This window comes from Danio rerio, chromosome 6, assembly GCF_049306965.1.
Source record: "Danio rerio strain Tuebingen ecotype United States chromosome 6, GRCz12tu, whole genome shotgun sequence".
NCBI classification, from domain to species: domain Eukaryota; kingdom Metazoa; phylum Chordata; class Actinopteri; order Cypriniformes; family Danionidae; genus Danio; species Danio rerio.
In genome coordinates this window covers 19,642,324-19,660,090 of record NC_133181.1, presented here as the reverse complement: position 1 = coordinate 19,660,090, position 17,767 = coordinate 19,642,324, and the positions used below count along the sequence as shown (strand labels likewise).

General features: G+C 35.2%; 1 protein-coding gene across 1 annotated transcript; it reads right to left on the bottom strand.

Annotated features, from left to right (window-relative positions):
- Nucleotides 1-1,187: 1,187 nt before the first annotated feature.
- cidec (cell death inducing DFFA like effector c) lies at nt 1,188-10,607 on the bottom strand. The gene is given in 7 exon segments (NM_001045047.1): nt 1,188-1,975; nt 2,116-2,306; nt 5,553-5,585; nt 7,761-7,910; nt 9,841-9,982; nt 10,129-10,209; nt 10,541-10,607. Coding segments are annotated over 6 exon segments (720 nt in total). The 5' UTR covers nt 10,179-10,209; nt 10,541-10,607; the 3' UTR covers nt 1,188-1,821.
- Nucleotides 10,608-17,767: the final 7,160 nt, after the last annotated feature.

Here is a 17,767-nt window from a genome sequence, read left to right as displayed (position 1 = left end):
CCTGAAAAGATCAGATTCCATGCGGTTTGGGCTGTTCACACTGTCATCACCTGAGTCACATGAGGGGAAAAAAATCTGATTCGGGCCACATTTGCCTGCAGTGTGAACGTAGAAGTCCTACATGACAAACATAATAGTTTGATTGTGGTGTTTACTTCAATAATGCCTCTAATATATGCATACTCTACATCTTAATTTCATTTCTGTTTAGTTCTGTTATGACTTTAGATGGATTAAGGTGATCAAAAATCGCAGCTTCAAGCTTATGTAGACTTACAGTTTCAAATTCACGTTTAACTGAATAAACAGTTAGTAAACACAAGTAAATCTTATTGAACATCATTTATTTTTATCACCAATTATCATAATAGAACAGTTTCTCAAGCAGTTTGTGATGCATTTTGGAAGCAGGAGATGAGCCCCTGGTCTAATGTGCAAACTGGCTTGAGAAACACGTTCTCAAATACTTATTATTTGGGTAGCACACATATTCTGAATGCCCTCAGCAGAATTCAAATTAATCTAGATAAATTCTGAGATTAATCTAAATTAAAAAAATTAATCTATGCCCACCTATATGTTAAAGCCATAGTAGCATTTCATTTGTCAGAGCTATGTCTTTAGATCGTGATTTTCAGTCTATCCACAACATTTTGAAAAAATATTTTTAGTGAACAAATTGATTAGGCAATCATAATTAGCCTATTTAATTTCCTCTCATGCTATAAACTGGAACACTTCATCACGTTCATTCATTTGCGCAATCTAAGTAGCCATATCTGAATTAGGTCAAAATAACTGACCCTAATTTTTAAATATTTAAAAAATATATATTTTTAATACATTTTGGTAATACATTTGTTTTAAAACACATTTCTAAGCATATTACTTTAAATAACCAATTTCTAATGACTGATTTATTTTATTTTTGCCATGGTAACAGTACATTATACTTTACAAAATATTTTTCAAGATATTGGTGTACAGCTTTACCCCTGTGTATTGACTACTATTTCATTATGTTCGTGGCTGTTTTTGCCCCGTTGACTCCCATTATAAAGGCATTTTTTACAAAGCCATGACACCAAACAAATCATGCATTCTTGGTTGTTCTCTCTCACACACTTACACATGTACACACAGGTACACACACACAATTACTCAAATACATTGACTAAACACTTATTAGACATAATCTTATTTATTGAACCAAAATATTTATTAAACAGCAACAGCTATTAGAAAAGTCAATAAAGTGTTCAGTCAAAGGCAGTAATAAATACAGCATAAACATTTAGCAAAGCTAAACATATCTCTTTCATATCTTTTTTCCTTAGTATGTTACATATCTGCAATGGTCACCTTGTTCCTGTCAAAGCATTATCATTATTAAAGTCATTTACACTGAAACATTCTAACCAAGTTTCAATGCTTCCCTATTTTTTCTACATTACTGATGTTTTAATTAAGCAACTTATCTGGACATGCATATAGAACTCACTTACAGTTTACTTGCCCAAATGTTATAAACATGACTAATCTTTTGTTTATGCAATTAATGTAGTTAATGCATATTGTTACAGTAGTTCTTTTTAAAAGAAAAGATAACAAAAATAAATACATATTGTAAGAGCTTTGTTTATCATTTTGTGATCTGAGCTCATTTTAAATACACATGGTAACTGTTCATATTATAATGTTTACACAAAAGTAAATAATTCACAAATATGCTCATAGAAAAAACAAAGAAGCAGGGTATAAAGATTCAAGTTATGCAATTTGTTGTTAGTTAGCCAAAGGAGTTGAAGAGGTCACCATCTTTTAATGTTTTAATTGCTTGATGACGTATGCAGGTGTTATCATCTCTGTCTCTGTTTTCTCCTCCTCGTCAATAAGATGTTGAATATAGCATGAAGTACCCACTAAAACATGACCAGTGGTCTGCATAGTGAAGAGAGTCCATCTTAGTGCTTCCCTTTTATTACAGAGAACAAACGTTCAGTGACAAATAAACCGATATTTCTTTATTATAATATATTAATGTAAATGAACTAAAACTAATTCTTCTTTAAAAGAAACTTAATTTACAGAGCATGCATGCACATACAAACTTACCTTAGCATTCGTTTTGCCTTGTAGCAGTGCAATACATATGACACAGAGTACATTCCATACAAGGTTGCCTGCACATTTAGGCAGCCAATAAAATCCTGTGGATGTTTTTTGTAAAGATCAAAGGTCAGTTTGGCAACATCTTTCCTTGGCTGTGTCCAGTTGCAATCAGGGTCTTTCTTGGTCATGCGTTTCTTTGGAATAATAAAAGAGAAATTTGTTAAAGATAAAAAAACTACATATATAAAAAATACAGACAAACAATCAAACACACTGCTATTGTCAACGACTCGGTCCCAGTCATTCCCCTCGCTGGCCAGCAGAGGCCGCCATCTCCGGACTTCTAGCATTACATCATCCACTTACGCTGATTGTGCACACACCTGATCTGAATCTTGTTAACGACCCATGTACCTCCTATCTCATAAGCCGCACTCAAACACTCAGTGAGTGCGAAGTCTTGTATAGCCCCGGCCAGCATTACTGAGCGTTATTCCCTGCCTGATCTCTTGTGTACAACTCCAGCCCGTTTCTGACTCTGCTTCGCCTTCTGCCTGCCCACGACCCAAGCCTGATACACGGACTCTGATACTCGCTGCCTGCCCACGACCCAAGCCTGATATACGTACTCTGATACTCGCTGCCTGCCCTCGACCCAAGCCTGATACACGGACTCTGATTCTCGCAGCCTGCCCTTGACCCATGCCTGGTAAATCACTCTGTGTCTGTTTGCCGCCAGCCTTGAAACCTTTAATACTACTGTGGATGTGTGTTTGCACCTTGGTGCATATTGTGTGTTTGAGTGAGAGCTTGATTAATAAATACTGCATAATGGATCCCTCCGTGTCAGTCTCCTCGTTACAGCTATCTACTTTATGGTGTTTACAAAATGTCAACACCTGTGGATAAAACAAAGGTGGTTTATTTATAAACAAATTTCGAGAGGATCACGTGCTTATGATTGATCATGGCTGGTACCGAATCAGCTTCACACATTACGCCAATCAGATAAATACTAATTCATTATAAATAACCAGAGTTTATCACTTCAGTCATCTTTGTCTTGAAGAACCCGCCCTTCCACCCCTACTCCTCCCCCTTTTCCTTGTAGGGCGGGACAGTGGTTAGCACTAATGCCTCACAGCAATAAAGCCACTGGTTCAAGCCCTCACCGGGCCCTGTGCGGAGTTTGCATGTTCTCCCCATGCTCCCCATGTTTTTCTCCAGATTCCCTGGTTTCTTTCCACCGTTCAAATACATACCATATAAGTAAACTAACTAATCCAAAGTGGCATCATAAGACAAACTCTTAGCCAGCTATATCTCTTAGCTATTCCTTGCACGTACACGACTAAGCTCAATCTCCTCTCTCGCCCTTCAAACAGAAAGGAGCCCCGAGCCCGAGGATATTCTGAGCTCAGAACTCTCTCCTAGGACAGTATTCCAAACACTCTTTATTTTCAATCATCAGCTAAGTGTGAACTCTTGAAGCATGGTTAAAGTTAAACCTAAAGTTGTAATTACAGTTCACTCTGATAAATAAAATGTTTCTTTCAGAACTCAAACTTGTAGTTGGTCTAGTATTGTGAGACACACTTTCCCCCCAAAAAACAGCATGAAGACACACCATATGTCGCTGACCAGCTTTTATCAGATAAGAACCAATGAATGTATCTTTTGTTGAGTAAGCAATTTCTGCATGCACTGCAATGGTCTTAACTCTTAGTTATTTGAGTGAAACTATTTATTGAGATGGACAGATAGAGTCAAGATGGGTAATGTTTGTAATAAGGTATACATGTGTATAGACAATATCTACAAACATTATTCAGCAACAAAATATTTGTGTTGCCTTTTTATTTGTTGGCTAGCAAAATGTTCACTGCAAGTGCAATTCCCTCAGATTATTTTCTGAACTTTTTATACCCGCTCTGTTTTTTAAATTTTTTTATCTGAGATATAATGAGTAAGTTATTGCCCCAGATAGCACATGGATTCCTCTCTTTTATCTGATTAAGAAGAGCATGCAGTGGTTGCAGATGATTAAGCAAAGGTCACGTATAATTTATGTAGAGCATTACACATTGATTATTTGAGATACTGTGTTGATTTAACTATGTGTGAATAGCGCTTTAATACAAACTTTATAACTAAATCAAAATACTGAAAAGAGTGTGGGATTTTAGTTTTCCTCATTGCCATCTTTTACTCAAAGCAAAGTATGAATGGAGAGGAGTGGATAAAAACTGATAATCAAACTGATAATGACAGAGTAGAAATGCCATTTCAGAGTGGAAGCAATTTTATTTTAGCATTATTAACCAAATATTTATTTTCAGTTTACTAACTTCCACAGATGCATTGTTTACATCAACAATATTTATGTTGACAATATGTGTGTACTATGTATGCAACATAGTAAGTACTGTAAATTCTGAATTTATGGCAACTGTAACCAGATTTCCTATAAGGCAGACTACATTTAATTTTGGAACAAAGCTTATCTGCTGTTTTCTCAATGATTCAAAGCATCCTTCCACTTTATTACAATTAGTGAAACCAGTCCTTTTAAATGATAAGGTTGCTACAAAAAATTATTTGTCAGTTTGACATTGTGTTTGATCTATCAATTTGTATTTATTAGTTTGACTTTATGTTGAACTGCAGATTTTCTAATATGCTCTTTTTTTAGCAGCCAGGAAAATAATGTAACACTGAATGTTTCACTGTGAGATTGGTATCATATGAGGAAGCTGTGTTCTATTCCTCCTGATCATTCATTTATTTAACCATTTACTTATTTATTTTTATTCTTTTTAAAGCACTTTACAATGAAACTGTCTATGCTTTTAACTTCTAATCTTAGTCTATACATGAATGTTTCTAAATTGTGAAAAATATATTCATTCATTCATTCAATCATTCATTCATTCATTCATTCATTCATTCATTCATTCATTCATTCTTTTATTCATTCATTTTCCTTCAGCTTAGTCCCTTTATTCATCAACTTTATTCATTTTACGCAGTGGATGCCCTTCCAGCTGCAACCCATCACTGGGAAACGCATATACACTCACATTCACACACTCTAAGGCCAAGTCAGCTTAACTGATTCACCTATAGCGCATGTCTTGGGACTGTGGGGAAAACCGGAACACCCAGAGAAAACCCATGCAAACGTGGGGAGAACATGCAAACTCCACACAGAAATGCCAACTGACACAACCTTCTTGCTGTGAGGTGAAAGTGCTAACCACTGAGCCACTTTGTTGCCTAAGTTATATTAATACTAGTAAAAAATTATTCGTATTGAAATGAGGTAAAAAGCTGAACTATGCTTATATGTGTGTTTTTTATTCCTTGGAAGAGAAATTAACAATGAACCATGACTTCAAAGATGGATGAGGTGCTCTTTCCAGCCATATGTTGACACTTACCCTCTCTACTTTCTTCTGACCTGGAAGGTGTTTCTGAAAAAACAAAATACATGGTATCATTTATGTGTATTGACCTCTTATAGCACAGGTGTCAAATCCAGTTCCTGGGGGCCGCAGCTCTGCATAGTTTAGTTCCAACCCAGCTTCAACACACTAAAGCCACGGTCACACTGGACTTTTCTCCACATAGATCGGAGATCAAAACATGCAACTGCTCACTTTTTTTAATGTCTAATCAACTCGTTCATTCATTCTTTTATTCATTCATTTTTCTTCAGCTTAGTCCCTTTATTTATCAACTTTATTCATTCTACGCAGTGGATGCCCTTCCAGCTGCATCCTGCCCCATTTCGCAGCGTCCTACGACAGAATTTCACATGCTCAAACTCTAGTGCGACTGCAGCTTTACCTGTAGGTTTGAATCAAGCCTAAAGGACTTAACTACAGTACTTTTATCAGGTGTGTTTAATTAAGGTAGCTACAGTAAACTGTGCAGAGCTGCGCTCCTCCAGGAAATAGATTTGACACCTGTGTCCTATAGTATCGTCATTAATTCCATATGCACAGAGGTTCTTAAAAGAATGAGTTACACAATCTGTGTTTTATAGTGAGGTTGGGTGAAATTCAACATAAAAAAGTAAAATTCCTAAGTCTAGACAGTGGGCGAAGCAGTGGCGCAGTAGTAGTGCTGTCGCCTCATAGCAAGAAGGTCGCTGGGTCGCTGGTTGGAACCTCAGCTCAGTTGGCATTTCTGTGAGGAGTTTGCATGTTCTCCCTGCGTTAGCGTAGGTTTCCTCCGGGTGCTCCGGTTTCCCCCACAGTCCAAAGACATGCTGCAGGTGAATTGGGTAGGCTAAATTGTCTGTATGTATGAGTGTATGAGGGTGACAGGTCGGAATGTGTAAAAAAATTGTTATCATATGGACAAGTCTAAAATGGCTTGTTCCAAAGAGCTGACCCCGCAACCATATGGGACTAAGACCAAAGAAGAAGCAGTAAGTCTAGATAGTATGTCTGTGCTCTGATATGTAAAACAACATTTTTAACGAGATTTCAAATGTGTGCAAGTGTGTTAAAAAGTAGAGTTGCCAAAGTGGATAATGTAAATGATATGCAAGACACGGCTACTACTTGCTGATGTTGTGTGTGTGTGTGTGTGTGTGTGTGTGTGTGTGTGTGTGTGTGTGTGTGTGTGTGTGTGTGTGTGTGTGTGTGTGTGTGTGTGTGTGGATGTGTGTGTGTGTGTGTGAGTGCGTGCGTGCGTGCGTGCGTGTGTGTGTGTGTGTGTGTCTTCTGATGTACAGTATAATGACTGGTTTACTGCAGTTGTGAAGTGCTGGAAGTGTCAACCTAAATGTTTTTTTTTTCTCTATTGACTACTTTAAAGGGATAGTTCACCCCAAAATTAAAATGTACTCACTATTTACTCACTCTCAATTTGTTCCAAACCTTTTTTCTGTTGAACACAAAAGAAGATATTTTGAAGAAAGCAGAAAACCTTTAACCATTGACTTTGAAAAAAAAACAAAAAACAAATAATATGTAAGTTAATAATTAGGGGGGTTTTCAACATTTTTCTAAATAACTAATAGTGTTAAAAAAGAAACTCACAAAGGTTTGAAACAAGAAAAGAGAGAGTAAATGATTATAGAATTTTCATTCTTGGTTGAACTTTCCCTTTAAGGGTTTGTAGTCCTAACAAAGAGAATCGAGGGTTTTGTAGTTTGTGAGCAAGAGTAAACATGGTGTGCGATATGGGTGAGATGACTTGAGTTTAAAAGCGTTCTCTTTGTTTTTGTCACTTTCACCCAGAAATATGTTCTTCACAACACTGCTATGTGTTGAAGGAAATAGACTAGGAATGTTTTCAAGAAACTCTTTTGCTTGGTCTTAGTTCTAAAGTGCATGTTTTGACATGTTGACAAGCAAAAGAAATGTACTGTATGCACTTGACTGTTTTGAAATTAATATTAAAATCAAAACAGGGCTCCCAATGCGTCTGAGAATGTTTACATTGGTTCATTTATGTACATACTGTAATAAAACCTACTAACTACTTATAAAATTGCATCTTTGCAAGATATGTTAACATCTAAACCACCTGAAAGTATTTGATCTAATAATAAAGTTGAGTTGCAGTACTTTCAAATAAAAAATCACTATCACTATCTTTACAGAATTACAAAGATTCTCAGATTAAAAACTGACCGTTTGTGGGGCCCATTTCTGTCCTTTCCCCAGCACCATGAGGACAGTGTTGTCTTTTAAGGTTTGAAAAAAGTCCTGCGTATCTATTCCAGTTCCATCCTCATCCAACACCAAAGCACTGATACAGTGTATGTGGAATACATCCATCACCTAGGCAGGAAAATATGCAAGTTGAATTTTCATAACAGAAAAGAGCAGTTTACAATTATTTCTGACAAACTATTAAACCAACAGCCTCGCTTTTCAGTTTTCAGCGACATTGCAAAATAATGAGCCATTCTAAATGACTATGGCTTGTTCAGAAGTAGGCTAAAAAGGATGACCCTTTCTGCCATAACAGTTACTGCCAGAACTCATTTAGTTTCCCCAAAAGGCTGGTTATCCAGGAATGATAAAAGAACAAAACAACAGGATAATGCAGATAATCCAGCCTGATCTCACGAGAAAACGTAAGTATTTTACGTTTTGCCAGTTTAGTGGCTAATTCGTACGAATTCGTACGAGTTCAGTCGTATGAAATGGTACGATTTTAAAAAGGAGGCGTGGCACCTGACCCCACCCCTCACCCCAACCGTCATTGGGGGATAAGCAAATCGTACTAAATTGTACGAATTAGATCGTACGAATTCATACGAATTAGCTACTAAATGAAAAAGTTACGAAATTGCCGTGAGATTGTGTTGGATAATCTTATTGGGCAACTGGTTACAGCTGAAATTACTCATCATTCATTCAATATAAAAACAACATCTGTATTTTGGCATTCTGTGTTCTTCTATGTTTAAGATCATTTGGACTATAAGTCCACTATGAAGTGACCAAAGCTCTCATCAACAAAAAGAATCAAAAGACTAGACAAACATTTACTGAGGAGCAAGACCACAAAATAGCAGTGTGACAAACTAGGGATATCCTGTGGCAGCAGATGTGCTAAAAAAACATTAAGCAAGAACTTACACCTCCAACTAAATTTAGATTGCTTTAAACTTTAGACATGTCAGTTATCATCGTTCTTCGTGCTAAAATCAGCATTATTCTGTCATTTTGATCACTATGATTTTAACAAAATTAAGCGCCTTGGTGGCGATGCGGTGGGGCACTAGGTAGTGCTGTTGCCTCACAGCAAGAAGGTCGTTGGTTTGAGTCTTATGAATGAATAATGAATGAATAAGTACATTGGTTAAATACTGTACTACTAGCATGGTACAACTGAAATTACTTCAAAATTGAATAATGAAGATGAAGAGAGTGTGTGGGTGTTGCAGCTAGAAGGACATCTGCTATGTAAAACATATACCAGAATAACTGATGGTTCATACCTCTGTTCCGACCCCTGATAAAGCAGGAAATAAACGGAAAGTGAAATTCATTCTCATCTCTAGTGTATATCTTAAATTATTTTAAAAACCCATATTTTTTGAAAATTCTCTTCACTAACTCTACTCTCCTAACATGAGACGGTAACACTTTATTTTGATGGTCCATTTAAGTATTAGACTGTCTGCTTAATATCTGTTAATACTGCTTATTTATTAGACATTTAACTGACTATAAGAAACTTAGCAGGTACATGTCAACTTACACTAAACCTAACCCAACTCTGACCCCATCCTAACTGTATAATCTAATGAGAATTAGTTGACTTGTATAAGCAATGTAAAATATATTCATCAAACAAACCATCAAAATAAAGTGTGACCCATTAGACTTCCCAGCAAACTATTTTGTGTTTAATAAAAATCTAAACGTAGACAGCTTGGCTAAAACTTAGGCTGTCAGTGAATGTTTAATAGACATCTAAGAATAGCCTAAAACTAATATGTGTAGTCATTCCGTTCTGTTTTTTCAATGACTAGTCTAGTTTTAGTCTATTCTTAGATGTCCATTATATGTTCACTGACAGCCCAAATTTAGCCTTGTTGTAGTCAAGATGACTGTGTTTAGACATCTATTAGACATCTTTCAAAAACAAAAACATGTTTGCCGGGTTCTTTCTTAGTATTTCACTGTATATAGAAATACAAAAGAAAAAAATTATTCACACTCTCTTTATTCTTTGTCCTTAAATTACAGTCTTCACCTTGTGGTGCAGGTCTTCTAGGTCATCTGCCATGATGCCTTTTTTTATGGAGCGATCAGAGTTGATGACACGGAAGGGTCTGGAGTGCTGAGTCCAGCGTGGTAATATTTGATGCGTCACAGAACCACAGGCTGATATGCATCTGTGGATGGTGACACACAACGCACATACTGTACACGCAAAATGGCTTGAAATCCCAGTTCCCAGTTTTAAATGTACATATATGAAAAGGTTTAATCTAATCATAAACAACAAATTTTTTATAAAAGAAACAATAATAATGCTTACTTTGACAGGGATGTTGAGAGCACATCAACAGATTTCTTGGCATTTTCCATTTGAATGAACAATGAATAGGTCTGACGCAACCTTTAAAAAATACAGGAAATTATTCTTTAATAGTTATCATTTATATTTTGTTTCATTTATATAGCAAATGTATTCATATTGAAAACAGTTTACACATTAACATAACACCATCAAAAATAACAACCAAAATATTTCTTAATATAAAAGAAGTATACTGGGAACAAAAAGTGAAATATTGTTGATTAAATCTGTTAAGAACATTAGAATAAAAAAAATTACAATATCTCTGTTAAAACATTACACTATAAACATAAAATATCTTAATTAAGAACTTTACAATATAAAATGAATGTATGTCTAGTAGTTCACAATAATTATATATCCACAATACCTTAAAGAAATGTCTTTGGTCCCGTTTTTTGTTCTGGTGTTGTTCCGTATTTACAGCAGATCCGTCTGTCTGGTCTCTTCATTGCCTTGGAGTTTTATTGCAAAACTTATTTTTTCACCTTTGCTCCACTATGATGACAAGATTGTTGGGTCATACTATGTTGAGTAATAATGTTAGCCTCTCAGTCTCAGCTAACATCACAAGACCATTTGTAGGTAAGTCAGTGTTGGATTAATGGATTAAGAGTCTTTTACAGGAAATGTATACAGTTGAAGTCAGAATTATTAGCCCCCCTTTGATTTATTTATTTTTTTAAACATTTCCAAAGTGATGTTTAACAGAGCAAGAAAATTTTCACAGTATGTCTGATAATATTTTTTTCTTCTGGAGAAAGTCTTATTTGTTTGATTTCGGCTAGAATAAAAGCAGTTTTAAAACATTTTAACGTCAAAATTATTAGCCCCTATAAGATATATATCTTTCGATAGTCTACAGAACAAACCATCGTTTTACAATAACTTGCCTAAATTACCCTAACTGCCTAGTTAACCTAATTAACCTTTAAATGTCACTTTAAGCTGTATAGAAGTACCTTGAAAAATATCTAGTAAAATATAATTTACTGTCATCATAGCAAAGATAAAATAAATCAGTTATTAGAAATGAGTTATTAAACTATGATGTTTAGAAATGTGTTGAAGAAAACTTCTCTCCATTCAATAGAAATTGGGGGAAAAAATAAACAGGGGGGCTAATAGCTCTGACTTCAACTGTATATTTACATCCAGAATACAGACAGAATAAAAAAAGGCTTTTATTTTACAAAACAACTTATGAATTTCTATTAAATTCACCCTATTTTAGATTGATAAATTATACATACACTATACAATATTACACAGTTGAAGTCAGAATTATTAGCCCCCTGAATTATTAGCTCCCCTGTTTATTTTTTCCCCCAATTTCCGTTTAACGGAGAGAAGATTTTTTTCAACACATCTCTAAACAGGATAGTTTTTTAAAACTCTATTAAATAATTTATAGAGGAAATTTAATGTAAGTTAATTTAAAGTTGGGTGTATTTAAATAAGCTCCAGTATTTCTAAATGTCCACATTAAAAATGTAATAGGTCTGGCAGAAGAAGCCCCTTCTCTGACCCTCATTGAAGAAGGTTCCATCTATCAGATTCAAGAAGTGCTGAATTCTAGATGGTGTATAGGAAGGCTAAAATATCTGGTCAACTAGGAGGGGTATGGTCCTGAAGAGAGGTCATGGGTTCCCCAAAACGACATTCTGGACCTGGTTCTGCTAGAGCAGTGGTTCTCAAACTGTGGTACGCGTACCACTAGTGGTACGCGGGCTTCCTCCTAGTGGTACGCGGAGGAATCGCCAAATAATGAAATAATTAACACTTTTAATCTTTTGATGTGTACTATAACATCGATGTGATCTGCATTGGCTGTTTTGTGTAGAGTACGATCAAAGCGCTGTGCTTAGAGTGTTTATTTTAGTGCAATGTGTCATAAACTGTTGAAAAATCAGATTCTGAAGCGTGATTTGACTGACAAGAAAAGTGGCCAATCACAGTCGACCTTGTCAAGTTTTGCGTGAAACGTAAGGGCGGGACAAAGGCTTTCTGAGTTGCAGAGACAGCAAAAAAACAACTTAAAAACAAATGTTTTGTTGGAATAATGCTTCCTGGATGTTTTCACTATATAGACGTCTAGCAGAGTAATTAAACCGCGGACATATTTCCTGCCTATTTGATGATCTACATACACGTTTTGCTCTTCGACAGCGAGTCGACTCGCCTCTGACCTGTCACTCCTCTAAACAGTATGAATGGCGCCGCGGGAATGGAGGTATTGCGCAATAACTCATTTCTGGAAATGTGGCGAGTGCTTTATTTTAACACGAGAGCGCATTCATATACGCAAATCACTAAAACAGACATGCAAGCTCTTAAATAGGCTTTTTTCAAATGAACTGCAAGACCTCTCATGATCGCTTTTGTGCTCAGATTGAATACAATCACGACCTTTCCACTATTAAAGTAGACATTATTTATCTTTGCTCCTTTACTAAATTTAGTCAAAAGTATTCAGTTATTAAGTATTTTGAAATAGATTGATTTTACTTTTTTTTTTATTACTTTTAGCAAAGGTGGTAGCTTTTTTATTTCTTTACGACAAAATAATTATGCTGGAAATGTTTCTGGATGAGGTATTTGTGTGATTTATACATTTAGCTGTATACTGATCTGTCTTAAAGCATTACAGGTCAAAGCAATCCGTTGTTACTTATTGTTTGTCAAAATTAACAATAAGGCTCTTAAAGCACTGCTTTGATAAATGTATTGTTGTCATATTTCAAATACCTCAAGTAAAATAGTCATTTGTTTAATTTTTTTACTGACAGTGTACTTGTATTTTTTGTAAAGTTTGTATTTTAGTTTAAGATCAAGTATAAAATAAAATCTACATGTGATATACAGCTATTTAAGAAACAAAATTGCCATATTGTAAAGAAAAATGGTGTAAAATATGTAAATAAAAGGCTAAATTTAAATCTTTTCATCATATAGTTTAATTAAACTTTTCAAAGCTTGAAAATATTGTTTAAAAAATGGGCAAAAAGTGTCTCTATGGCCTTAAAGATTATGTGGTAGTTTTGCTATTGCTTTTGAAAAAGATTAATTGTCATGAAAGGAACAAATTGACCATACTTCCTTTGTTAGTGCATATTCCTTTACATGTAGCTTTGGGATTTAAGCAATTAAACCATTCAATCAGGTTTAAACTGAAAAAAAAGTGATTTCATAATGAAAATCTGATTTTTTTTTCCCAAAAGTAACCAACTAGTACTTTTTAAAAGAGTACTTTGTACTTTTACCAAATATTAGTATTATTTACTAAAATTTGGGTTATTTTAGCAGTGTAATAGTATTTTTACTTGAGTACAACAAATATTTCACAAGCATTTAGTGCAGGTTTATTATATTATTAATATATGATTAATAAATATTATTATTATTATTATTAATGCTTTATATTTGGATCAATTACTATGGAATTTTTTATGGGTTGCTGAGAATACATTTCAGTTCTTCAATACATAGCATGTCAGTCTTGAAAATAAAAAATAGGTGCTTAAAATTCCTTGATTTTCATTAGGCTGTGCCTGTATGAACCCTGTCATAAGTACATTTAACATACATCTGTCAGAAATCAAGATTTGTCAGAAAGTGTATGAATATGACATATAGCCAATATTTATGAGGTCCAAGCAACATTTCCAGCTTTTGATGAATAGGCTACTATGAATACTTTAGATTTAAGTATAGCAGTTTTCTTTTTACTTTTTAAGAACAGTGCCATTTTTTTTATGAACTTTTAAAAGCACATTTCAATTTAAACGTGTTTTTTTTTTTTTTAAATCTGCAAGCACAGTTAATGTTCAGACTATTTAAAATGTTTAAGTGACTGACAATAATACATATTCTTAATGATAGGAATTAATCTGGCTCGTTTTTAAACTGTGCACAGCTTAATTAGGCCTACAACGCTATTTTTTAATACTGGCCATTATGGTGGTACTTGGAGAGACATTTTTTTTCTAAGGTGGTACTTGGTGAAAAAAGTTTGAGAACCACTGTGCTAGAGGAATTCCATACTGCTCACCACAAATGGGCATATGCCTTGGTGTTCTTACAACCTGGAAGATATGATATGGATCTCTTGAGTTCTTTGATGGAATCGGGTAGTGGCCAAGTGATGGCTTCTACCTCGCCCTCGTACATCTTCACACCATGCTCATTGATAAGAAACCCATCATTAAAGGTGGAAAAAAGATCTAAAATGATTTACAGTAGTTTCATTTTTTTACAACACAAAAACATTGCATTTTAACAGTGGTAGACTTTTATATCCACTGTATATATACAGTGTGAGTACCCCCCCCCCCCCCCCCCCCCACAAATCTCTCATTTAAATTAATATTTTCTATAGGATGCTTTACATATAGTTTTGAATGGCAGTTTGTTTTAACAATAAATCCCATATGTTACATTCTTTTTAGTTTCTTGATTACACTGCGAGTACTCTCTTGGAGCTACTGGGGTCCTTCTTGGAGCATGCACTGTTTGAAGACTCTGTTTATTTGTATGCAATGTTCACAAAGTATAGGCAGACTAGTCCTTCAATCATCAGAATCAGTTTTATTGCCAAGTTTGCTTCACACACACAAGGAATTTGTTTTAGCTACAGGAGCTTCCAGTGTACGTAGTGACGAGTAACAACACAAAATAAATATGAAAAAAAAAGACGATAAACATTATACCGAGATGCAGTTAGTCAAAAAATCTGAATGTTGAACTTTAACTGTATATTTACATCCACTGGGTCATATGGTAAATAGACCAATCGTTTGTTACAGAGTGACAGAATTAAAAAAAAGTTATTTATTTTACAAAACAACTTGTGAATTTCTGTTAAATTCACCCTATTTTAGATTTATAAACTATACATACACTATACAATATTACACACAGTTGAAGTCAGAATTGTTAGTGCCCCTGAATTATTAGCTAGCCTGCCAGATTCTGTTAAACAGAGAGATGATTCCTTCATGCCTATAAATTCTTCTATAAACTCTTTGAGGGTCAATTTTTTCTAGGTCAATGGCTCCATCTTGTGGCCTAAGAAACCCATTAAATTGCAACTAGATTTTTGCAGTATTCCTGTGATGCTTAGAGCTTTGTATGGTCTCTCTGGCAGCAAATCACATTTTAAGTTAAACACAAGTTTAAGTTTGACATTTTTCTTTTTATAGTGTCATTTTCATTTAAAATTTGAAATGTAGTAGGTATTATATCTTTGACCTGTTGTTGCTGTGCTATGCCAAAATAATCTCTTAATTCTTGCTCAATGATGTGCTTTTTTTTTTTTTTTACTCTGATACACTTGGAACCTAGATGTGCACAAGAGATTTTTCTTTTGAAAATTCTTACATTTTCTCAAAGGCAAGACAATTGGATAATACCCCAATAGCTTGCGAATGTTGGCCACCTTAGGCAGTTATACGGCACTGGTGGTCTTCCTTCGGCCCAGACAAAATGAATGTGAGCGTGAAGTGGTCCACTTGTACAATGGCAAATTCAAATTCATAATGGGCCATTTAAGGCAAAGATTTGGCACTTATGGCAAAATGTTATCTGAATGTGAGCCTAATGTGGCCCATGTGGAAAATGATAAAATTGGCCCAAATGATGGAGGACAGATGTGGGCAAGTGTTGACAAAAATGTGGCATAGTCATTTAAGGTTAATCTGGGTCTGAACTGAAAGTTGCTCACACTTGTAAGTGCAAATGTGGCCCAGTTATCTTAAGACATGTGTGCCACTTTTGGCAAATATTTGGCACAGTAAGCTCTGCCTATGCGACTGTGAGCTTAATGTGGCCCAGAGAAAATATGGCAAATGTGGCCCAGTTATCTTAAAACATTTGTGGGGCACTTTTGGAAAATATTCGGCACAGTAAACTTTGGCTAGTGCAGCCATTAAACTATAGTGGCTCAGAGAAGATATGGCAAATGTGGCCCAGTTATCTTAAAACATATATGGACCACATATACCAAGTCACCATCATGGAGAAAAGTGTTTGCTTTAGTTGGGCTCATAGCCCTGAACCTCTTAATATAAATTTTATTTTGGGCTGCTGTAACTTTTATGAACTTTGCTTGTAAATATTTATTAATTACAGCAAACAAGCCAAGTAAAAAAGTAAATAAATTATAATAAAATTAAGTGATGCACAACCTGTGATAAAATAGTATAATTCGCTGATGTTATCTAATGATTAATCCATTTTTAAAAGTAACATAATAACATGCTTGCACATGCTACAGAATTATGAAGGTTTATAAGCATAAAAAATTCTATGGTTTAACTTCTGCTCACAGAGACATCAATAATCAGTATATGAACCTCAACATCGGTGACTCTTACAAAATGAACAAAAGTCAAATACATCACAAACAGGAGACTAATAGTGACAAAATCAACAACGTCAACATAAACAGAAAATTCAAAAGCAAATAATAAAAACTGTAGTATCAATAAGCAATAGAATATATTTATGTTGCAATGCATGCTGGGATTTTTGTTTTTTGCCACACCCAGCAAGTGTAAGGTGTAGGTCAGATCTGGGCCAAAATAAAAGCAAACTGTGGCCCAGAATAGGGTCAGTTCTGGTTCCTTCGGTTGAATTCTGGCTAATATGTGGTATTGCTTTGGCTTTTTTGTGGCTTAGATCTGACAAACAGAAGTGGACCACCCAAGTGCCATCATTCCATGCGGTATGTGCCGGATGTAAGTGTCTGGTGTGGGCCGGATTTAGGCCACATGAATTTTGCTAGCCGGGTAATTGTATTTATGTTTGTTTTCCTTTGCTGGCACACTCTGCTTTTGGGCTTCACTACAGATGTCATTTTTTTAAGGAGAGATGTGCCTCCTAATTGATCATCCTTTATGTCACATGAAGTTTTATAAACTAATTTTGAGAGGAGCACGTGATTTGATTGATCATGGCTGGTCTTTATATCATTAATCAAGAATCATTGCTAGTTCAATCAGATATCATTGCTAGACCAATCAGATGAATTCTATAGCTTCCAATAAATAAACCCATTCTTCCTACCTTTTCTTAGTTTTGAAGAATACCCCCATCCACCATTTTTCTCAGAGTTCTCAAGACCTACCTGATCTTGGACCCCCTGTCATGCTACATGACAATGTGGAAGCCCTGGGCTCAGGGTTCTCTCCTGGGACAGCATGCCAAACCTGCAAGTTGTATCAGGCAATAGCTAAGTGTGAACTCTTGAAATATAATTCTGTCATAAATTCAGTTATGCAGCTCTCAGAACTTCCAGTTCTTTACTTTTTTGTTTTTAGGTCTGTGACATCAGTGTCAATCATTCCTGAGAGTCCTTATGATTGCGTGAAGAACATGTTTTATATACAGTATGGTATGTTATACAAAGTTCACAGAAGTCTTTAAACTCTTTCTTTAGGACCAGGCATTTTCCTCATATCTAAACTGAAATGTGTTACAGACCTTAATTACCTATTCAGCGTGCCTGCAACATGCACATTCTCAATTTTTAGAGACATTACATGCAGGTTTAATGGTGATGTTGGCTGTAGTTGTGCCATTGTAGCTGTTAACATTT